This window comes from Rattus norvegicus, chromosome 17 (genome assembly GCF_021556685.1).
Source record: "Rattus norvegicus strain SHRSP/BbbUtx chromosome 17, alternate assembly SHRSP_T2T, whole genome shotgun sequence".
In the NCBI taxonomy this organism is placed as follows: domain Eukaryota; kingdom Metazoa; phylum Chordata; class Mammalia; order Rodentia; family Muridae; genus Rattus; species Rattus norvegicus.
In genome coordinates, this window is record NC_141550.1 from 57,549,887 (window position 1) to 57,574,821 (window position 24,935).

At 39.8% G+C, this 24,935-nt stretch overlaps 1 protein-coding gene across 10 annotated transcripts in view; it reads right to left on the reverse strand.

Moving 5' to 3' along the window:
• Arid4b (AT-rich interaction domain 4B) overlaps positions 1-24,580 on the reverse strand; it is a 124,638-nt gene extending 100,058 nt beyond the window's left edge. For 8 of the 10 annotated variants that reach the window (XR_015641006.1, XR_015641005.1, XR_015641003.1 and 5 more), the window contains exons 1-2: positions 24,341-24,580; positions 23,503-23,557 (exon numbers count right to left, since the gene is read on the reverse strand). Coding sequence is in view for 6 of the 10 variants with exons in the window: in XM_087591605.1 (XP_087447731.1) it covers positions 23,503-23,508 (6 nt within the window). In the remaining 4 variants the exon portion in view is untranslated. 10 annotated transcript variants of the gene reach the window in all.
• Between the last annotated feature and the right edge of the window lie 355 nt (positions 24,581-24,935).

The window sequence follows — 24,935 nt, forward strand, 5'->3', positions numbered from 1 at the left end:
GGGCAAACTTACAAGCCATTATGGGAAACTGGTATGCTGTAACCAACAGAGTACTTTCTAGGCAAGACCAAAGGAGAGAAGACTGACCACTAAAATCTTAAAAGATATTAGGAATACATCTCAAAGAAAACCAACATCTCTAACAACTCTAAGTTCAAAGTAACTTCTGTTATTTTATATAGTAAGAATAAGGTAGAAATGACAAGGTTTCAAATGAAATCCTATATTACGTCACAGACTTTACAGCTCCCAAGTGCTGGCTTGTCACAAGGCTGATTCTCAACAGGTCAACTTTATAAAGCAGGCTGCCAGGAAGACAAGTGAGAACATCTTACTTCTCCATGTTCTGACTCTTCTTGTGGGAAGGGACACTCTAAAGAAACTCAAGGGAGTCTGCCCTGACAAGTATACTTTTTAAAAAACCTACTCTTTATACCACTCAAAATATCAAGGAAATGTTGGAACACTTAATGTAAAAATTAAGTTAGCAACAGTATTGTTAATAATGGAATACTTTCAGCCTTAAAATCACCATGAAAACTTTCTAATCTATGTAAACTACTAGGCCAGGGATACTTTGGAAGTATTTTGAGTTTTTTTGTTTGTTTATTTGCTTTGTTTTATAGAAACAGGGTCTCACTATATAGCTCTGGTTGTCCTGGAATTTACCTTGTGGATTAAGCTAGCCTCAAACTCACAGATTTGCCTGACTCTGCCTCTCAAGTACTGAGATTAAAGGTGTGCACCACTACACCTGGTTAGGTGAGAGATAGTTATAAAAATGTGATATGAAATAAGACAATGAAATATGAGAATTTTTGGATATAAAGGGATTAAAATAATACAAAGGAGGGGCTGGAAATACACACCTGATTTTGAATCCCCAGCACCTGTGTCAAAAGCCAGGCACAACAGCATGTGCCTGTGACTATAGTACTTGGGAAATTGTGAGAAATGGGGGGGTTTCTAGAGCTCATTAGCCAATCAAGTTAAATCAGTTCAATTAAAAACTGTCTCAAGGGGCTGGGGATTTAGCTCAGTGGTAGAGCACTTACCTAGGAAGCGCAAGGCCCTGGGTTCGGTCCCCAGCTCCGAAAAAAAAAGAACAAAAAAAAAAAAAAAAACTGTCTCAAAAAACAAGGTGTAAAGCAAAAGTGACAAAGACACCCAACATGAACCTCTGGCCTTCATACACATATACAACAAACACATACATACACACATGGATGTGGAGAAAGAGGAATACTCCTCCACTGTTGGTGGGATTGCAGTCTGGTACAACCACTCTGGAAATCAATCTGGAGGTTCCTCAGAAAATTGGACATTGTGCTACCTGAAGACCCAGCTATACCTCTTCTGGACATATTCCCAAAAGATGCTCCAACATACAACAAAGACACGTGCTCCACTATGTTCATAGCAGCCTTATTTATAATAGCCAGAAGCTGGAAAGAACCCAGATGCCCTTCAACAGAGGAATGGATACAGAAAATGTGGTACACCTACATAATGGAGTACTACCCAGCTATCAAAAACAATGACTTCATGAAATTCATAGGCAAATGGAACTAGAAAATATCATCCTGAATGAGGTAACCCAATTACAGAAAAACACACATGGTATTCATTCATTTTTAAGTGGATATTAGTCCACAAGCTCGAATTACCTAAGATGAAATGCATGGACCACATGAAACTCAAGAAGGATGACCAAAATGTGGATGCTTCACTCCCTCTTTAAAAGGGGAACAAAAATATCCATAGGAGGGGATAGGGAGGCAAAGTTTAGAACAGAGGCTGAAGGAACGCCCATTCAGAGTCTGCCCCACATGTGGCCCATATATATACAGCCACCAAAACTAGGTAAGATGGATGAAGCTAAGAAGTTCATGCTGACAGAAACCAGATATAGATCTCTCCTGAGAGACACAGCCAGAACATGTCAAATACAGAGGCGAATGCTAGCAGCAAACCACTGAACTGAGATCAAGACCCCCATTGGAGGAATTAAAGAAAGGATTGAAAGAGCTGAAGGGGCTTGCAACCCCATAAGAACAACAATGTCAACCAACCAGAGCTCCCAGGGACTAAACCACTACCCAAAGACTATACATGGACTGACCCAGGGCTCCCAACTGCATAGGTAGCAGAGGATGGCCTTGTTGGGGCACCAGTAGAAGGGGAAGTCCTTGGTCTTCCCAAGGTTGGACCCACAGTGTAGGGGATTGTTGGGGGGGGTCAGTAATAGGGGGTGGATGGAGAGGGGAACACCCATATAGAAGGGGAGAGAAAGGGGTTAGGGGAGTAATGGACAGGAAACCAGGAAAGGGAATAACATTTGAAATTTAAATAAGAAATGCCCAGTTTAATAAAAATGGAAAAAATAAATAAATAATATAAAATTTTAAAATACTTTTTAAAAACATGATTTAAACTTTGTAGAAGAAAAGAAAGAAGAAGGGAGGGAGGAGGAGAAGGAGGGGAAGGAAGGAAAAGAAAAAGAAAGGAACAGAGAAAAACTGCAGTGGTTTTAGGGCTCATCAAATACATAAACTTCTGTTTAACACATCAAGAAACAAATGGTCACAGTGGTCATCAGAGCACTGACTATCCCAAAACCTAGTGAAGAACATAAAATTGAGCATCTATTTGCTTTTGAGGATTGTAAAGACATTAAACAGAAGCAAGAAGAGTTTAGAGGATTTCAACTAATAAATGCCAATATGATATAATGAGAAAACCATCTTTTATGATAGACAAGTACTCTACCACTGAACTACCTTTTATTATTCTTAGGGTGAGGTCAAACCAGCATTTGAAGGTTCTAATATCTGTGATTGAAAGCTATTAGAAAGGCTGATAGTACCTGATTAGGTCTTGTAAAACTAAAACTGAACTGACCTGATACCTAATGGGAAAAACACAGAGCCTGATATTGTGATGCTCACCAAAAGGTTTTAGAACTATTTCAGAGTATACAGGAAGTAAGGGGGTTAAGTAAAAGTATAAAAGACAACCAGCCAAACTAAACATGCATATTTCTAAAGGTGAAACAATACCATCCCTTCTCCAAATGAAGGGAAAGGAGAAAACATATCACACTTGTAGGGATACGTCTTCCATGTGTGGTGTGAGAACTTCTGGCTCCTAAAGTAAACAAACCAACTATAAAAACAATTTGTGTGATCAGGCAAATGTGAACATACTTGCTACAGCATAAGAAATGTAACAATTCAGTAACATTACTAATTAGCGACATTAACATTATTGTGGCTATACTTTTTAAAAGTCCATGTAAGTTAATAGATTAAGGGGTGAATTAATGTCTAGGAGTCCCTTTAAAATGCTACATGGGAGGAGGGGGGGGAAACTGCCATTAGAATAAGAAAATAAATGTCAAGATGTAAATTGTGTGAAATCACTAGTTTTTTGGTTTTGTTTTGTTTTGTTTTGGGGGAGGGGGTGTTCAAGACAGGGTGTCTCTGTATTCCTGGTTGTCCTGGAACTCACTTTATAGACCAGGCTAGTCTCTACCTCCTGAAGGCTAGGAATAAAGGTGTGTGCTACAACACCCAGCTGTGAAATCAATCTTAACTTTGCTTTTTACAAATCTTAAATGTCCAGTTTTAAAAGTCTCTAGAATGTTTAATACATCTTTCATTTCCAAAACCTAAAAATTCCTATTTCAATAAATTTACGAATATCTACTTTATAAACAGGCACTGCCTGTCCACAGCTAAGTATCTGTCAGGCAGAATGATGCTCTGTAATGTCCTACTTCATTCTGCTTCAATGAGAACTGGGACTGTCACTGTCCTTAAGACCTGTATCTGTTTCATCAACACTTTATCACAATTAATACTACAATCAAAGAACTTACAATGTATATAACTTCAGGGGTAAAGTCATACATACTGCTTGCCATAAAAGTTGGTTTCAATCTATATGCACACACTGCCATCCTGCCCTGGAGCTCAAGTGTAGCTCAGACTGTACATTCAGTTCAAGCACCAACATTGTAAAATGAAAGAAACACCCAAACTCTGTCATCCTGTGATCTTTGTAGAGCCTTTAAAACAATGTTTCTCAACCTGTGGGTCATGGCCCCTTCACAGGGATTACCTAAAACCATCAGAAATCAGGTTACACTACAATTAATAACAGTGGCAAATTTACAGTTATGAAGTAGCAATGAAAATAATTTTATGGTTGAGGGTCACCACAACATAATTATATTAAAGGGTAGCATCATTAGGAAGGTTGAGAACCACTTCTAAAGTCTGAATCAAATACAAGTAAATGTACTTGATTTTTCTATGGGATAAACTTTTTTAAGTTACCTGAAATTTTTTAATTTGAAGAAAGATTATAAGAATCCAACGTATTAAAAATTAATAGAGCCAGCCTGGCAGTGGTGGTACACACCTTTAATCACTTTGAAGGAAGGAGGCAGGCAGCTTTCTGTAAATTCCAAGTCATCCTGGTCTACAGCATTCCAGGATAGCCAGGACTGTTAACACAGAGAAATGCTGTCCTGACAGCAAACAAGACAAAACAATACATTAAAATAAAATAAAAGTGTTAACTAGTGGAGTTTAACAGTACCATTTAAGAAAATGTGAATTTGGCACTGGCTTAAAAATGCATAGGTTTGGCACGAAAAAAAAATGCATAGGTTTCCTGGGATGTTATGAAAATGAACACTGATTCCTTCACTGGTCAAGAGGTCCAAATGAAGTGGTTGATTTATCCATAATCCTTATCCACCATATGAATACTAGGAACCTGGGTCCTCTATAAGAGCAGCAAGTGCTTTTATACTGCAGAAACCATCTCTCTTGCCCCAGTATAGATTTATTTTTAACAAGACAATTAAACATTTTATTATTTGAAATTTTAACTATATTTTAAAATGAGATCATCAAAATAAAATACATAAGAAACAAAAATTGGCACTGGTGACCTTCCAAAATGAGAAAAAAAATATTCTCTGTACATCAAATATATACAATCTTCCAGGCATTTTGTAGTCTCCCAACAAATGAACAGTGAGTTTGAGGCCAGCCTGAGGTTCATAAGACCCTATCTCATGGTGGGTCACACAAAAACTCACCACTAGTCAAGGTGTCAGTGAAGTGGTGAGCCACAAAATGAACTCTGTATCACATCCCCTCCCCAAGGTTTAGGGACTATCATCTCAGAAGAGAAGCCAGGAAGAACTGAAGCAAAACAGCACCTTCTAGAGATGACAGAACCAATATGCACAGACCTCACATCAGCTGTGGCTACCTGAACAAGACCTGCATAAGAGTAAGCCAGTCAGTCAACTTTCCAGCATGGAGTGGTCAGAGGTTCATAAGCCCCAACTCAATGGCTTCCGGGGAAGGGAGGGCCATTTCTCTTTAAGGTTGTGGCTTCTGGTAGGTCAACCATTCTGGTGGATGGCCCATGCCCAATATCTGAACAACACATATGAGTCCACGGGTTCTTCTTTTTGAAAGGAGGGGGGATGAAGCAGGGAAAAAGAAAGAGGTAGGAAGGATCTGGGAAGAGTGTGAATGGGGGGATGAATACAAAATGAACTGTATGAATATTTCACAGAATAAATATTTTTAAAAGATCATGCCTCAAAACAAACAAGATCAAGGACCAACAACACTAGCAAATATCAAACACTAGCAATTAGGAGCATACAAAATAAATGCATGTGTCTTTTAAAAAGCACAAAGACTCAAAGCCCTCTTACTTTGCACAGTGATCTTTTGCAGACCCCAGTAAACAGAAAGCCTGCAGCTTCAGAAGCTAGAACTTTACCAGCACTGGCCCATTCCAACATCATTCTCAATATATGAAGAAAAGACTGAATTTTAGAACAAAACCCTGCCTTAGAAGAATCAAATAAAAAGTGAACATCAGTTAGAAAACCTCCGCCTTTTCAATGGACCTAGACAACAGACAACTTGCTCTGCTTCCTACAACATAGTTTAATGAGCACCAAGTAGTCAACTTGGACTTTATCAAGCCACTAACCAGCTTTTCCCCTAAGCATCTAAGGGCAGTCATGGTCAACCATAAAGTACTGTTCATTCGAGGTGCACAGCTTATCTGCACCAGCACGAAACTTCCATCTTCATCAATTCCGACGTGGTAAAGACCAGATAATAATCCTATTTTACAGAGAGAACTAAAAAGCTTAATCATTTTGCTTTTTAGCAAAGCTAGAGTCTGAAGCAAGCAGAATAATAGCCAAACAAAATGTCTGCACCTTAATCCACAGAAAGTGTGAAAAATCTGTATTATCTATCAGGGGAAAATCTAAAATTGTAGAATGATCTAAGGTCACTTATCAGCTGAGCTTGAAATGGGGAGATTTATGCAATCATGATGAATACAGCCCAACACAAAATCATAAACTTACTTAAGCATGAAATTATTCTGTAACATTTACTTGTTATTTGTTTATAGTTTGTAGCCCGACTGCATGTTTCAAGTGTGAACTTTGTAGGTAACAACATTGTGTCCCAACAGTCAAAGGTTGGACACAATGCTACCACATGGGTCCTGATTCTTGAGAGGAAGAGGCTACATAAACAGAGAGGTCATGTCAGAGACACAAATGTCAAGAGAAAACGAACTGTGATCAGGAGCTGGAGAGATGGTTCACTAGAGGACCTGGTTCAATTCCTAGAATTCACACTGCAGCTCACAACCTCCTGTAACTCCAGTTTGAGAGAATTTGATGCCTTCTTCTGATCTTAGGTACTGCACGCAAGTGAAGCACAGACATATATGCAGGCAAAGACCCATGCCCAGAATAAAATAAAATGTTAATTTTTAATAATTGAGACTGGTACAGAAAAACTGTACTATGTTCAGCCTCTAAAGCTGCAAAAGGCAGGAACATAAGTTGTTTCTGGAAGACAAAGGAGTCCCATAAGAGCCATGTAGGATTTCTGATCTCCAGAGATCTATGCTAATAATAATCTGCTGTTTTCACAGCTACTAAATTTGTGGCAAGTTGATTTAACAGAAAGTGAATACAGAGTTCATCTCTACCACCATTGTGCAAAAAGAAAAATTTCTAAATGCTTTGGAAAGAATATAAGTACCTAAATTTTAGCAATGGATAGGCTTATAAAAATCTGACTTCAAAATTTTGTGCCTTAAAATTTAGATAATATAATTTTATACAAATTCTTCACACCTAAAAAGTTAAGCAGTAATTAATTCTAAATTTATAATTCTTATTCTGGATTAGTGAGAAAGCTCAATGAGTAAGGAGCTTGCTGTGCAAATTTGTTCTCTGGCTTCTATATGTGCCACATACACACGAGCACACACACACACACACACACACACACACACATACACACACGCACACAGGCATGCATGCATGCATATTATATATACATACTCACAATATTAAAACTGGTAAGAACAGACAATACCTGTGATCTTAGCCAAAATGCCAAGAAAAATACACAAAAATATTTAATAACTATTTTTAGCTTCCTATTCTTTTTTTAACTTTTTTAATTATATAATTTATTTTTATTTTATGATCACTGGTGTTTTGTCTGCATGCATGTCTACATGAGGGTAAGCCCTGGAACTGGAGAGACAGGTTTTAGCTGCCTTGTAGTTGTTCCTGGGAATTGAGCCCAGGTTCTCTGGAAGTGCAGCTTGTGCTCTTAACTGCTAAGCCATCTCTCCAACTGGTGTGATGCTCCTAGTCCCAGCACTTAAGAGGCAGAGGGAGGAGGATAAGAATGTAGTCCTGGTGGTACATGCATCCACTTAATTGTAGTAAGTAAAGGCAAGTAAACTCTGTGAATGTGAAGCCAGCCATTTCCAGGGCAGCCAGAACCACATAGTAAGACACTGTCTCAAGAAACAAACGAAATAAAAACAAAACACCTGTCCAAAACTTTTTTAGTTCAAGTCCAATCTAAGATGCTTGACATTCTCTCTCTAAAAATATAAACGAAACCAGAAACCATTTCATACTCTTTTAAAACATGACAATTTATTTGTCCACAATAAGTAACATGCCCTTGACTTGGCTTTGTTTTTTGGAAAAAGAATCTGACAATACAGCCCAGGATTGTCTCAAACTCACTATGTCTCAAACTCACAGTCTTCCTGTCCCAGTCTTCTGCTTGCTAGAATTACAGTATATGCCAGGACATCCTGTAGAAGTTGGTTGTTTTAATTTGCAAGTGTTTTCTTTTCCTAGCACAAAAACTTAATTTATGAAAATTTAATAGAACATTTTCTAAACTTTTCAACTTTCCTTGCCCCCTTAAAAATGGGATATATTTACATCTTGATACTTCATGATCTGCACTTAAATGGAATATAAAACATACTAAGTAATAATACATGTGTCTCGGTCCCCAGCTCCGAAAAAAAGAAAAAAGAAAAAAGAAAAAAAGAATAATACATGTGTCTTCTAAAGTATTTCCAGCTTTTACTTATGCCCATTTCTCCCACTCCCTAGCTTACATGTACATTCACACCCATTTGAGCACATGTCCATGAAAACCTGCCTACACACAAACATATACATACACAAAGAAAACTATTCTTTAATTATTAATTTATGTTTATGTGTTGTGAATGTATGCATGCCTCCAGAGACCAGAAAAGGGCTTCAAAGGCTCTCAGAGCTGAAGTTAAAGAAACCAAACTCAGGTCGTCTGGAAAACCAAGAAAAGGTTCTTAACCACTAAGCCATCTCTCTTGTTCTTCAAACTCTTTAAAGCCTTGTTTTCTTCTCTTTAAGAAACCAACTTTGAAGCTACGAAGTTTTCCTAGAATTAAAATCACTGCAGTTCATTTTAATATATTCAAATGACTTCTAATTTTTAAGAGAACAGAGTAGGTTTATTTACGAATGCTTACTATACTACGTAAATAAATTCTAGATTCAAATTTGTTTCCAATAAATTAAGCAAAGAGTTTTCAACTACATTCACTATTCCACAAAGCTACTGAAAGACCAAAAAATGGCAGCGACTTCATGACTTATAATAATCAGACAGCAGGGCTCAGCATACTGACTGGAGTGAAGCTCTGCGATCAGTATCATGTGTGCCTGTGGCACATCGCTCAGCATCCTTGCATGTTTCTTCAACCATAAAAAGAGAAAATGCTACTAACCTGCCTCAGAAGGATGTTTTAAGAAATAACCAATGACTACAGAACTTTCAAAGAACAATGTGCCATTTAAAACATTACAGAACCATAGTATTAAGGAATCCTTTTAAGCTGTATTCCCTGGACTTAAGCACCTATCTGCTGAAGTCACTGTCTATGGTCTATCCTAAAATTAACTTTTCAAGAATACTACATTAAGCACCCCAAGAATGGGCTGGAGACATGGCCACTGACTGCTCTTCTAGAGGGCCTAGGTTCAATTCCCAGCACCTACATGATATCTCTCAACTGTCTGACCCTCCAGTTCCTGGAGATCCAACATCCTCCATATATTCATCATTCATTCATACATACATATACATACATACATACATACAGTCATACACACACAGCAAAACACTAATGCACATTTAAAAAAATAAATCTTTAAAGATCCCAAACATAATCAGAGCTTTTGTTTGTTTTATACTTACTGGAGATCCAACCAAAGGCAAGCTCCCTACAACTGAGCAATACTCACAGGTGCACCCAACTTTTTTAGGAGACAAGTGTCTGGCTATAAATTTGAAATCTTCCTGTCTCAACTTCTCAAGTGCTAATACACTTATAACCATACTGGGCTCAACCTGAGCTTCTTGAAAAGTAGCCATTCAGCGAAAAAAAGCCTCCTCTGCTAACACTCAAGGCTTATCTTACCTTAGGAGCATCCCTTACAATTAGACACAATTAGTAATCACTTCACAGGGCTGTTAAGACTCTACACATAGGTCCTAGAGGACTATTTACCTCCTAGTAGCACTAGAAATTCAAATCAAATAACAAAGAAGTCAAGTCTTCATAGTAGTACCCTTTGTGTTATTTGGTAAAAGAGAAAATGGCATATTAAATGCAAATAAAACCTTGCTGAAGCCATCAAAAAAAATGACAAAGATATGTATAAGGGTACTCATCATATTAATGCATACTATAATCCAGGCACATGGAAGGTAAGTCATCATCCTTGGCTACAAAAGAGTTTGAGGGATACCTGAGTCCTATGAGACCTTGTCTCAAAACAACAGGAGAAAAGAGGGCCACTGGGCTGGCTTACCCAGTAAAGGTACTTGCCACCAAGCTCAATCCCTAGAATTCACACAGTGAAGGAGAAGGAAGAGACCCAAAAAGTTGACCTCCATACACTTACCTCCAGACAGACAGAAGATGGAACACATACACTAAAATAAACTAAATAAGACAGTTTGTTGAGACTAGAAACTATTCCCCTTTTTGGTAAATATGTGTCCCTTTTCTCCTAACTTAGACCACACAGTTCTAGGACAGCCTAGGAAAACCCGGTTCATGGTGGGGAAAAGAGATTAGAACAAAGTTCTCAGAATAAAGAAATCTGGCTTTTACTGTCTTTCAGAATTTAAAGCATAAAACCACAAACACGGTTTTAACTTTTAACCATAAAATTGCCATCAAAATGAATTTCGGTCAACAATAACAACAAAACTAGAGTTACTAAATAAACCTGAAACTGAATTTAAATTCCGAAAAACTTGAATATTCTTCTCCAGAACTCAGCTGATAAAGGCATTTGTCACCATCCCTGAGGACCTGAATTTGATCACTGGGACCCACACAGTGGTAGGAGAGAACCAAATACCATAACTTGTCCTCAGATCTCCACACAAATAGCATAGCATATGTACACACACAGATAAATAAGTAAAGATGTAATTACCAATATTTTGAAACTAGTAATAGTTGCTACAATTTATTAAGAGCCTATAAACATTGTTATTAAATTTAGTCACCCCGACAAGCCCTCAGGATGAGGATTATAACTAATTTCACATATGGATACCTGCTTTTTCAGAAGCGGCATATATAACATGGTAAACACAAGTTACAATTCAATCCCAAAAAATCCTAGTAACTCCTCACTGTAGAGCTTATAATAAGGTTCATGATCTAGCAGGCTAGCACAGCCATCGTGTGTACTGGTCTCTCAGCACCTCACCAAGAATTCTGTAAAGTATTTTCAGTTAACTTTTCATTAGTACATTCACAACTTTGTTCAGGAGTGATTTTTAGCCCCATTTTGCAAGAAGTATGAAATTAAAATTTTACCTTGATCTAAAAAAAAAACTGTAGGTAAACTCCAGCAACCAATAAAGGACAGAAAGACCTCTTGTATCTTAGCTATATACCTTTAATTATTAAGAAACACCACTTACTGGGCATTTTTTAAAGACACATCTTAACTTATCAGTGTAACTAGATCTTTTCTCTATGTGTCTTTTGCTGAAAGGTTCAATGGTTTCATATGTTCATTTCTGTCACTGAGTGACCACATTTTCTCTTTTATGCTTTGCTTTTTTCAAAAGAAAAACATACTGTATACATTGAAGGAAAGCAGGGAGCTGGGTAGTAGCTAGAGTATAGCCAACAGCCCAAAGTGTTCTTTCTAATGAAGTTAAATATATTAAGAATTCATCAATGACTAGGTTCTGGCTAAGTAATTGAGTTCTGAAGTCAAATGTTATCAAACCTGGGTCTAGAGATATAGCTCAGTGGTAGAGTACTTGCATACAGAGTACAAGATCTTTGGTTTGACCCCTACAATACTCATTCTACAAGAGAAAAAAAAAAAAGACTATCAACTTTTGGATACAAGTAACAGACCTAGGCCAGGGAGATGGCCCATCAAGTAAAAGTATTAGCCAGTCAAGCCTAGAAACTTGAGGTGATTCCCATAACCATTTAACAAGTGGATGTGGAAGTGCATTTTTAATTCCAGTACTCCTGTGGCAGGATGGGAGGTAATGACCGACTAAGTAGAAACAAAAAAGGCCCTTCTTCAACAAGATAGAACAGCTGAAGTTGTCCTCTGACTTCCCTATGTACAGTGGTACGCATTTACAGAACATACATTAACATACAAACTCACACACAACATTTTTTCAACTAAAAAGGTTTTTTAAGGGCTGGAGAGATGGCTCAGCAGTTAAGAACACTATCTGTTCTTCTAAAGGTCCTGAGTTCATTTCCCAGCAACACATGGTGGCTCACAATCATCTGTAATAGGATCTGATGCCCTCTTCTGGTGTGTCTGAAGACAGCAACAGTGTACTCATATACATAAAATAAATACATAAATCTTTTTTTAAAAAATTAAAAACAAAATAACAGTGCTAGAAAGATTGCTCAGTGGTTAGAAGCACTGTTGTTCTTACAGAGGGCTTGGGCTCAATTCTGAGCACCTGTATGGCAGCTCACAACTGTACCATACCCCCTTCTGGCCTCTATGGGTACTAGCCACACACTTGATAAAAAGATATGCATGCAGACAAAACACTCATAACATAAAATAAAAACATACCCTAGACTTACATTGCCAAAGTTCCCAAACTAACATTAGAGTTAACCTGGATAAATATCACATCACCCAAGGTAATGTCTTGTTTCATATTGATCTCTCCAACTGTATCCTGAATCAACATGTAATCATAGGCAGTATTCTGTTATAAGCTCATTAGGGCAAATGAATGACTGTACCAAGTGTGAGATTAAATATACATTAACTTGTAGGCAGCAGGAATGCTTCAAAATCATACTTGAAAATTTCCAGTGATTTAAAATTATTTCATGGGGGCTAAAAAGATGATTCAGCAGTTAAAAGCACTGCTCCTCTGAAGGATCCAGGTTCAAGTCCTAGCACTGACATAGTGACCCACAACCATCTGTAACTCTGTTCTAAGAGATTCAACAGCCTCTCTGGCCTCTGAGGGCCAGTAAGAGACATATATATGGCACACAACATGCATGCATGCAAAATATTCCTATATATAAAATTTTTAATAACTTTATAAAATATTCTCATAAAATCTAAGATTAATTTTAATTAAATTTAACTTGTATACAATATATTTTGGGGATTCCAAGAATAAACATAGGCTGGAGAAATGGTCCATTTCTCTTGCAAAAAGGCTGCAGTTCAGTTCCCAGCACTCATTATCAGGACATGTTGGGAAACTCACAGTCACCTCTTAACTCTAGCTCCAAGAAGTCCAACACTAACTTCTGGCCTTTGCAGGCACCCTACACACACACACACACACACACACACACACACACTCACTCACTCTCTCTCTCTCTCTCATATATATACACATACATACCTACCTACCTACATACATACATACATACATACATACATACATACATTAAGCTATGTGTGTTTTTTATATAAATGCTCTTTTAGAAACAATGGGATACAAACATTTGTGACTGGTAATGATCTGAACAAAATACAACTAGAATTGAGTACTGGCATTTGGTTGTATGCATCTTTGATGGTGAGAAGAATGCACAATCTTCTGAAAAAAGGAGCAGATCAACTGAGAGACACAGCTACGCCTAACTGTCATGGAGGTTCCAGCATGAACCTTATGAAAGCTATGGCTACTCTCCTCTGGAAAAGACATGACTATGAAATTCTGTATAACTCTGAGGTAAAGGAGAGGTTTACAGACTCCTAAAAGCCCACTCATGCTTGCATTTTCTAAGACTAAGCAAAAGCCATGATTAAAGACTGCTAGGACTATTCCTAGCGTTAAGTAAGTGAGGAAAAACATCGGTTGGTATTTTCTCATTATGGGGACAAGACATGGTCTTACCAAAGCCCAAGCGAACTTTAGCTCAAACTCACAGCAACTGTCTTCAACCACACATAGTACAAGTATTACTGTGTATACTTCCCCTTTTGCATCTTTCATTACATCTTTTGCTTTCATCACACCTATTAGAAAATATAATTCTCAACACAGCAGACAAAGCTCATAAAACAAGGTTTCTTGGTCTATGCAAACCAGCGTTTTCTTATTTTCATTTTACTTATCTGGTTTTTACATTCTAGTAGACTGTTTATTAGCTTGCATAAACTCTTCACCCTACTTCCCCCAAATTTGAATGCTATCTCCAGTTTAGTAATGAAAATGATCAGATTTCTTATAGCATATTATTTTCATAGGAAATGGTATATCATTTCCACTTAAAAGAGAAAAGTCATTTTCACTTAAGAAGAAATTAATTTAGTAACTCTTTAAGTTAAATATAACAATTACTAACATCAAGCAGACTATACTGCTTAATCATTTAAGAGGTAACATTCTCTCATTTTGAGGAAAATCTTTTAACGAAAGTTTGTCAATCAGCTAGGAATAAAAGCTAACTCAAGTTTATGCTTAATTCAGGTTTAAAGGAGACTAAATCAAAAAGTATTGATCTATTTTCATTAATATTTTCCTTTGTCTCATTCAAGGTACAGGATGAAATTAATACTTTCCACTTAGGTAATAAAAATTTCAAATTGATTATAACAGCACTCTGTACTTTACCAAAATCTACACCTTCCACATTCTACAGTCATTCACCTATTAACTATTAAAGAATGGAGGTGGCACAGCATCACCTTTAATCCAGCACTTGTGAGGAGACAGGTAGCTCTAGGAGTTAAGGTCAGCCTGGTCTACATATCATCTTCCAGGCCAGCCAGAGCTACATAAGACTGTACCCTGCCACTGGAGAAAGAAGGAAGGAAGGAAGGAAGGAAGGAAGGAAGGAAGGAAGGAAGGAAGGAAGGAAGAGGGGGCAAGCACACACCCATGCACTCACGCACCAACAACAACAAAAATGAATGGATGTGATTATGATTTCCATTGTTCAAATGTAGATGCCATCTTTCTTTCATAGAACACTAGAATCCTATCATATACTTCTAATGGACTTACAACTGGCCAGAGAGTCACTATTCTGTCCTGTGATATCAGAAAGAATATGTGTCCTCTTCAGAAATTTGTTGTCACCAGGTGAAGTAGCACATAACTCTAATCCCAGCGCTTAGGCAGAACAGCAGGGAAATCAGAACTCAAGGTCATTCTTAGCTACATATGTATCTACTCTTTGACCAGCCTAGGTTATATGAGGACCTGTCTTTAAAAACTATTGCTTTTTACTGTAGAACTGGGTCACTACTATAAAAATGGGTATGTCAATGAAAGTTGGGACCATGCCACTAGACCTGATTAGATGAAAGGCCACTAGCTAGGCAACACTAGGGATGTAGAGTTCAAGGACAGTATGGGCTACAGAGCAAGTTCCAGGACAGCCATGACTACATAGAGAAATTGTCTTGAAACCCTACCTCCTCCCCAAAAACAGGCTGTCACCATAACAAACAGCAGTAAAGTGGCATCTGAAAGCATGCCTCAGACATACTAGTGTGTCTGCATTTGATCATCATCCTCACAAAGTAAGTTGCCATGAGCAAGAAAATCCCCAAGAGCTAGAGATGGGGTTCAGTGGTTATAGAGCACTTGCTGCTCTTGCAGGAAAGAGCTAGGTTCAGTTCCCAGCACCCACATGGCAACTCCCAACCACCTGCGACTCCAACTCTTAACACATACATGGGCCTCTTCAGGCATTACATACATGTGGTACATACATGCAAGCAAACACACATTCTCATTCTCTCTCTCTCTCTCTCTCTCTCTCTCTCTCTCTCTCACACACACACACACACACACACACACACACACACCTTTTGTTTTTGAGACAGGGTTTTACTCTAACCATCTGGCTATCCTGGATCTCATTTTGTAGAATAGGCTGACCTCAAACACCCAGAGATCCTCCTGCCCCTGCCTCAGGCATACACATAAACTTAAAAATTAAAAAAAAAAAGAAAAAAAAGAAAACTGGTGTCATGGTGGTATACCACCTTTAATCTCAGCACTTGGGAGGTAGTTAGGCAAATTCTGTGAGTTCAAGGCCCGCCAGGTCTACAAAGTAAGCTCTACACCAGCCAAGGCTATATATCTATAGTTAAAACCCTGATTCAAAAATAAATTAATAAAAATAAAAGGAAAAATGCTAAGAGGTAAAAAAGGACATGTCTTTTATGAAAGTGTGTAACTACAATCACTTCATGTACAAGATGTATTCCATGGGTGTCTCCTTGAACCAAACTTGTCAACAAGGTATGTCTAAAGACCCTGGTCTTTAAATGTAAGACTGACTGAAAGTTAGGGCCAAGTTCCAAGAGAGCATTAAGTTGAGCAAGAACAAATAGTTCTTTCACAAACTTCAATTTTATATAATTTTTGATCACTAAAAGTAGGTCAATTGGTAAAGTGCTTGCCTATCATTGCTAAGCCCATAGTTCATAACCCAGTATTGCATAGTTAATACAGCACAGCTGGGTGAGGTGGTACACATGATGGGGAGATGGAGGCAAGAGAATTAGGAATAAGGATTTCCAGGCCTGCCTCAGCTATAGCAAACTAAAAGCCAACCTGAGTTACATGAGACCCTACCTCAAAAATAAAATACCAATAGTAATAAAGACAACAGCAGCAATAGTAGACAAATGACAACCTGTAGCTGCCTATTATTACACTATCAACATATTGAGATGCTCAGAAGTGAATGAGGAGAGGAAAAAAACAGCAATTAAAGGTGCCATGAAAATTCAGCACAAATTTAAAAATTTTTAACCCTAACTAAAATGTCACTAGGTTTGGCGTGTCTGTACTTTGTTTCAAGCCCCAATTCACAGAACATGAGACTTTTTGCCAGCACAGACTATAACGTTTACTTCGAAAATACTAAACAGCCACCATCATCTGAAAGGACTACCGTCCTTTAGTAAAATACTTTCATCTCTGATGTCACCTATCCTCCCCTTCTCGTACATCTCAACACAGCAGCAGTGACCCTTTAAAACACAAACTCCATTGCTCTGCAGTGAGACTGCACCACTTTTCTATAAGACCTGCAGTGCTCCCCATTCCCCAGGTTCAAAGAGGGTCAGCTCTGCTCTGCCTGTTCCCACTGTCTTCCTCCCTTGTTTAACACCAGCTACCGTGGCCTCTAGAGCTTTGAGGCCTGGCCAGCCACATGGCAATATGAGGGAGTGCTCAGCACCTGCCCAAATTTCTTCTCAATAATACCAAACTCTTATACCCATACCAACCTATCCGGTCCAGCCCCTTCCTTATTCCCACGCTATCTGTCCCTTAAAATAAGTAACATCGTGGGCTGGAGAGATGGCTCAGAGGTTAAGAGCACTGTCTGCTCTTCCAGAGGTCCTGAGTTCAATTCCCAGCAACCACATGGTGGCTCACAACCACCTATAATCAGGTCTGGTGCCCTCTTCTGGCCTGTAGTTGCATACATGCAGGCAGAAAGCTGTATGATGTATACATAATAAATAAATAAATAAATGTTTAAAAAATAAGTAACATCGTATTTACTCCTTTTTGTTAACACACATAACCTTAACACGTGGAATCCACAGATCCAGGAATTTCTATCTGTTTGATTCACTGATACATCCTAAAACAGAATAGAAACCAACATGCAATAAATTCAGTAAATGTTGAGTACATCTTTTAAGTGTCCAGGATCTTGACAGCCACTTGTCACAACATAAAGACCTGAAGAAAAATATTCAGTACTCTATAGGTTATCACAAGCCACACTCCCTGTAACTGAAAAGGTCCATTCCTAAGAGTGAACAGAATGAAAAATGTTTACTGGGCCATCTTGATGCCTCCACAGGTAAAAGCACTTGCTCCTAACTGTGAATGTGATCTTTGGAACTCTACATGATGGAAAGAAAGATCAGACTCCCTCCCACAGGTTGTCTTCTGACTTCCAACATGCAAGCTAGAGTGTGCATGCCCACACGCAAAAATAAATAAATCTAAAATGCAATAAAAATTAACATATACATATTTATGTTCAAGTAAATACATAGTTACATCTGAGGATATGCACCATGGAACACATGTGCATGTATGCACACACAGAATACATGTTACAAATTTTTAAATAAAAATATATATATATATATTTTTTTTTTTGGTTCTTTTTTTCGGAGCTGGGGACCGAACCCAGGGCCTTGCGCTTCCTAGGCAAGCGCTCTACCACTGAGCTAAATCCCCAACCCCTAAAAATATTTTTAAATGCTAAAAGGTAAATTTATACTTTGTGAATTGTATCTCACTTTTTAAAATTAAAAAAAAAAAAACAAAAAAACAGCTGATAGACTGTTGAGGTCAATACTCTTGCTCACTGTAAGGGCAGGCTAGGAGCTGGGAATACCTTCTTGGTTACACCCTATCTGAGAAGCTCCACATACTGACCATACAAAACAAAGAGCGTTAAGTGTAGGGCAGGCGTCTCAGGAGCTATTCACGTTAACAGCAACAAGGACACCCACTTCACAGTCAACAGTTCTAATCCAATCACATCCATCTTCAAAACTAAGACCTCTCCATTCCCTCCCTCTTCACAGAACCACCTGACAGCTTATGTGATCCGTCCACTTCCACTCTCATTTCACCAGTTTGTTCTCCTCCCATCAACTGCTTTTCCCATCTGAAAATGTATAACTATCACCTTACGCTTTTGTTAAGACCCTTAGAAGACTTCTTGGCTATATTAATCCATTTTCCTTTACTTTAAAAAAAAAAAACCCACAAGGACGGCTGATGTATAGTTATAAGACTTATAAGTATATAAAACAGTAAACTTTGTTTTGGAGACTGAAAATTTCAAGGTTGGGCAGTCCCATGTATTTAGCCATTTATGAAAGCCAAATGAGACAGAAAAATGAAAGTACCAAGGCTGGTGTTCGTAATTTAGTTCCTAGAACCCACATAGTAGAAAAAAGAGAGAACCAACTACACCTAGTTGTCTTCTGACTTCCAGTGATCATGTTGGCACATGAGTATGTATACACATGCATTCTAATTTTCTTTAAATTAATTTTTAAAGTTTCACATAGCTCGTACATGTGTACTTTTTCTTTTTCTTTTTTTTTTTTTTTTTTTTGGTTTTTTCGGAGCTGAGGATCGAACCCAGGGCCTTGCGCTTCCTAGGCAAGCGCTCTACCACTGAGCTAAATCCCCAACCCCATGTGTACTTTTTCATGTGTGCATGTGTATGGGTGCACATGTACTCAGGCCAAAGGTTGTAGTCAGATGCCTTCCAGCTCTCTACATTAAAAAAAATACACTTACTGATTTTGTGTGTGGTTGGGAGAGGAAAGTGAGTATGATTCTGTGTGTGGTTGGGAGAGGAAAGTGAGAAGGGTTCCTGGGATCACACTCGGGTTGTCAGGCTTGGCAGCAAGTGCATTTGCCTTCTTTGCCATCTTGCCAGCTTCTCTCCACCCTGTATTTTCAAATACAGTCTTTTTTTTTTTTAACCTGGAATACACCAATATGATTTGACTGGACTGGCAAATCAACACACCCCAGGTATTTCTCTCCCTCCCTCTCTAGTGCTGAGATTACAGGTGAATACCACCACATTCAGATTTTTTACTTGGGAACTAGGATCCCTCATGCTTACACAAGCATTTTATGAACTGAGCCTTGTCTCAAGACCTCTCACATTGCATTGAAGAGTATTTCAGACTAGAATTATGACTCTGTGGTAAAGTCCTAGCTTTACATGTATGAGACCTGGTTTCAATTTCATTAGCTGCGGGGGGGGGGGGGGGGGGGGTGTTCACTCCCTCATCTTCTATCACTGCTCTTCTAGTCTCACCTGACACATACTTTTTTTAAATTTTGAGGTGTCAGCCTTGAAATTACCCTGTAACCTAGGCCTAACTGAATTTGCCTGCCAAAGTCTACAAGTAGGTAAGACAACAGACCTAGTAACACACCCAACCAACTTTAGTTTCCAGATGTTGTTCCTTTCCATCCAGTGTCTGTTTCCTTGTATCTGAAATACTTTTCCCTTTCATTGGCTGGCAAAATCTTTAACATTCAGCAGATATCAGCCACACCAGAAAACTTCCCGTGTCTCTTTCACTTAGCTGTCCTTTCACAGCACATCCTGTAATAGTCATATGGTGGAACAAATACTCTAGAAAAGTGCTTTAGTTTTCTGTCTTCTACTACATTGAGAGCAAGTCAAATTGTTGATGCTACTCCATCACATTGCCTGGCACACCAAAGTAGTTCTTAAATGATTTATTTAAAAGAAAAAAAAAAATGCCAAGGCAGAAAAGGAAGCAAAGAAAGGGAAAAGAGGAAGAGAAATTGTATCCATGAATACCCAGAACTAAAAAGTGAGCACTTATAAGCCATCAGTGTGTTTACGTGGTCCAGGCCAGTACTCACTGAGAGACAGTAACACACATGAAGAAGCCCAGTCTCAAGTACAGCACCTAAATCCCTCATTCCCTAAACATTCTAATGTCTAAGCCACCTGGCCAATTCACTCCACAACTTACTCAATATAGTAAAAATGTCGGTCCATAACATGCACAGTATAAAAAGCAGAAACAGATTGAGTTAAGAAAGAAAAATAGGAATCAATCTGACATAGTTAACTGTAAAAAGAATTTATGAACTTCCATAGACTATCTGCTAATGTATCACCATTGATGCTAAAATGTTTTACTAGCCAAAAAGAAGTATGAAAAACATGAGGATTATTGAGATGGTCAGCAGGTAAAGGCCCTTGCTATAGGGTCTTATGGCCTGAGTCCAATCCTGAGGACCCGTTTGGTGGAAAGAGACTTCCATAAGTTGTCCTCTGACCTCATTCAAGTGTGTATACACATACAAATAAATAAATGTTAATATTTTGTCAAAAAATAAAAAAACAACATACCAGTGACCTCTACCCAAGAGCAGTGCCCACCACAGCAGCGCCAGTCCTAAAGCAGACAGGCTGCTTTTATGTGGCAAGACACAGTTCTCACAGACAATACTCGTCATGACCACGCTCTGTGCAAATTGGATTTCAAAGGATGTACAATAGGAAAACTGCTTTTCTACATTTAGACTTTCTACGTGTAATGACTTTAAGACAAAAAAAAAAAAAAAAACACATTACTTCAATATACTGCCACAATAAAATTCTTAGTAACATTAGTAGTTAAGACAAATAATTCAAATTTAAAAGCTTGCTTGAAAGTAGAGTTTGTTTGGTAAGACTCAACAAACAACATAAAATCACTCTGTAGCTCAAATGTCATTCACACATGCACATGGACACAAGCTACCTAAAACTGTTTCTCACACACAAATTGGACCTGATATACTCAACCCCAAATGGCTTTCCCTCATTTTATTTTGTTTCTTTGATAGTCTTACTATGTAGCCTATTTGGCCTCAAACCCACTAAGATCGGCAGCCTCTACCTCCTGAGTGCTGAAATTAAAGGTGTGTGCCACCACACTTAGTGGAGACTTCTTTAACATTTATGTTTATTATTTTTAGTTATGTGTGTGTCACTATGTAAATAAATGTTGCAACGATGTGGAGGTGAGAAGGGGGTTAGATCTCTTGAAGCTGGAGTTAAAGGTCCTAGAACCCAACATCTATCTACAAAGAGCATAGGCTCTTAACCACTAAGCTATCTCTCCAGCCCTCAGGAGCAATATTTTAGTACTTGTGATTAGTAATAATAGAGTCTCTCAAACTTCATAAGCTAAAATTATAAAGTATCTTTATAAAGTTGAAAGTTTAACAACTTTTTTAAACATTACTAGTATAAAGTTCCTTAATATTAAATGTAGTAACAGACACACATAAAAAATGGCATTTGTTTAAAGCCATGAAACTTTTAAGGCTAAAATTTCCAGTATACTTTCTTTTCATTGTTATTTTGATTCCTTGTTGGAGACAGAGTTTCCTGAAGACTTGGCTGCCTTTCAACTCAATATGTAGGCCAGGATAGCCTCTAACTCACTGTATAACAACCCAGGCTGTCCTTGAACTACTGATCCTCCCTCCACTGCTGGGATTAACAGTCATGCACCCTCACACCTGACCAACCGACCGACCTCCCTTCCTTCCTTTCTCTTTAAAGAAGAAAATGCAAATTTACACAGAAAATAAAAATTAAGAAAAACAAAAAACAAATCAACATCTTCAATTTAGTACATCCCTTTCAAACAAACATTTACTGAGAATCCAAGATGTGCCAGATACCACAATAGGAAGGGATCATAACATTTATTCAGCTTCTGAATGTATTGTGGATTATACATGTATCAGTCAACTTAAAACTTTTCTCCAGGTATACCCAACAAGACAGATACATGCTTTTCCTAAAAACACTTTTTCCTAATACACTCACTTTTCACTGTTTCACACAGGTTGTATATCTGTGACAAACAAAAATGTTTCACCTTCTCATATAACATTGGCTACATTTTCATTCATGTGAAAGACAGGAACTTAGAAAATAAAAACCAAGCCTCTACAGAGCCCCAAACTCAAAAAGGGGGGGGGGGGGGACCTTTAAAAAGGTCTACTACTTAAGGCAAATACTTAAGTGGCAACAGCATTTGTATTCTACAAACAGAAGCTTTTAAAACTGTACCTGGATGCAGTCCTACAAAAGCAATCCTCGATGGAGACAAGTGTAAAAAATTAAAAAAAAAAAAAATCCCGAAAGAACTGTCAAAAGTAGATGCCATTTACATTCTAACATTTCAATTCTATAAGCACACACATGTTTTTCAGGTATATCTGAATTTGTAATAGATTTTAAAGAAAAAATATTCTAGTATCAAAGGTCCACCAGCTAAATCTAGATATTTTCCAGATACCTAAAGCTTTTCATACCAGTATGATAAAAAGAAAAACTAAAATAGCTATGATTTATCCCACCAATATACAGACTACTTCTTAGACACTTACATTTCTTAGAAACTATTCTGTGGTCAACATGTTTACTTCAGTAGAACCTGACCATTACACACAACATATCTTAAAAGATCATGAGTCAACTCCAAGATCCAGAACATCAACCTATAGAAAAATGACCCATAAACAACCCAAACTACCTAGAAATACAAGGTACAACAGGCCAAATCAGCTCTCTAAAAGTAAAGAGCACCGAAGTACTTGAAACATCTTCAAAATATTTGGCTTTCTGCTTAAAATTCACGGTCCTGGTCACACAATCAAATGAAATTTTCTTTCATCGTTGTAACAGACAGACCCACTACTGTTTCGAAATTCAGGTTACTAGACCAGCTTTCTGTTTTACGATTTAAGATGCTTTATTTAATTCGTGCAGTTGTTCTTTCGGTTCCACGCAAAAGGCGCTGTTCTATTTGGGAAACCTGCTATCTCTTAACTGACTCCACAACTTCGCAACACAGCCTGTGGATGTTCGCTCCAGATGACCCTCTGTCTCCAGGGAAAGCTCCACACTGAGCCACTCCACACACCTGCCTCTGCAAAACTCACAGGCCTGCCACAGCCCCTACACTTCCTGAATTCGAAAGCCACTCAAACTGGCTGAGTGACGCCTTACCTTCATGGTGACTCTGGGGCCGCGATCCCCACGGCGACACCCGCTTCACCTGCACCTGAAGGGGAAACAAAGACACCCGGTCAGCACCAATGGCACCCCAGCACCCCCCCCCCGCCCCGGGCCGTAGTGGCGGGGGCGGCACCGAGTGGGGCCAGGAGCCCGGAGCAGGCACGCGCCATCCCATCGCCCCTACCGCCCCCACCGCCTGCCGCCCCATTGTCGCGACTCCACGGACTTTTCCCCGTCCTCCACGATGACGCCATTTCTGTCAGAAGAAAACTCACAACAAGCCCAGGGTCCGGCGCGGCCTGAAGCGCGGCTGCAACTGTCCAAACCTACGGAACCGCGATGCCCGGAGCCCCGGGACTGAGCCCTCAGTGAACCGGCGGGCCCTCGGGCTGCGGAGGCTCGGCCCCACAGCGCCCGCCCGCGTCCCGCCCGAGCGAAGGCCCACAAGTGGGAGCCGGGACCCGGCACCGAGGACATCCAGCTCCCGCGGGCCAGGCCGCCGGGCCCACGGTGCGGCCCGGGAAGGGCGGCTCCGGCTCCGCGCCGCGGGGGGCGGGGGTCCCGGGAGGCCGAGGCCCCGCTGCGAACGCCGACTCAGCCCCCGTTGCCATTTGCCCCGGTGCGCGGCCGGGCCCGGAGCTTACCCGGTAGAAAAGAATGCTCCTACCTCGGGCGCAGACGAGGTCTGAGCCCTACGGCCAGAGCCCACTGATCTGCCTCCCCCAACCCCCCAACACCAGCAGGCCCAAGGGAGAGATAGCGAAGGAGCGGCGGGTCCGCCGGCGACCGGGACTCCGGCTCCTCCTCCTCCCGTGGCGGCGACTGGTACCTTTGTTTGGCGGCCGCTCCGGCTCCCTCGCGGGGGGAGGGGGCGACAAAAAATCCCTCTCGGACGGAGGTCCGGGCCCCGGTCTCACTGTCCTCCGGAGGAACACGGCAGCCGACCTTCTCCGGCCCCCTCCGGGAAGAAGTCCAGGCAGTGGCCGTCGCGGCACCAAGCTGCGGCTGGAGACTCTCCCTCCGCTCCAGCGCCCGAGCTCCTCACTCCGGACTCGACTGACGGGCAAACATCGCTTTCCCCCACTCTGGCCCCCCTGCCCCTTCTCCCCTCCCCTCGGTTCTTTTCCCCTCCCCTACCTCTTTCCCGGATGCCTCTTAGACGACCTAGGATTGGGTAGGATTCTTTGGAGCCCGCCTCTTGCAAGTTTCTATTGGTTTGAGCGATGCAAACAACGACGCCATTTACTCACCAGTTCTATGGAAACAGAAAGTTATGCCTCAATGCTTTCTGGGAATTGTAGTCCAATCTTCCAGGTCAATCGGTAAACTTACGGATATTAGAACTACCAAGACCGCAATGCCCCCTTGCCTGCGTTCGACGAGAGCAGGGAGCTGAAGGAGGCGCGGCCATGAGGCAGAGGGGA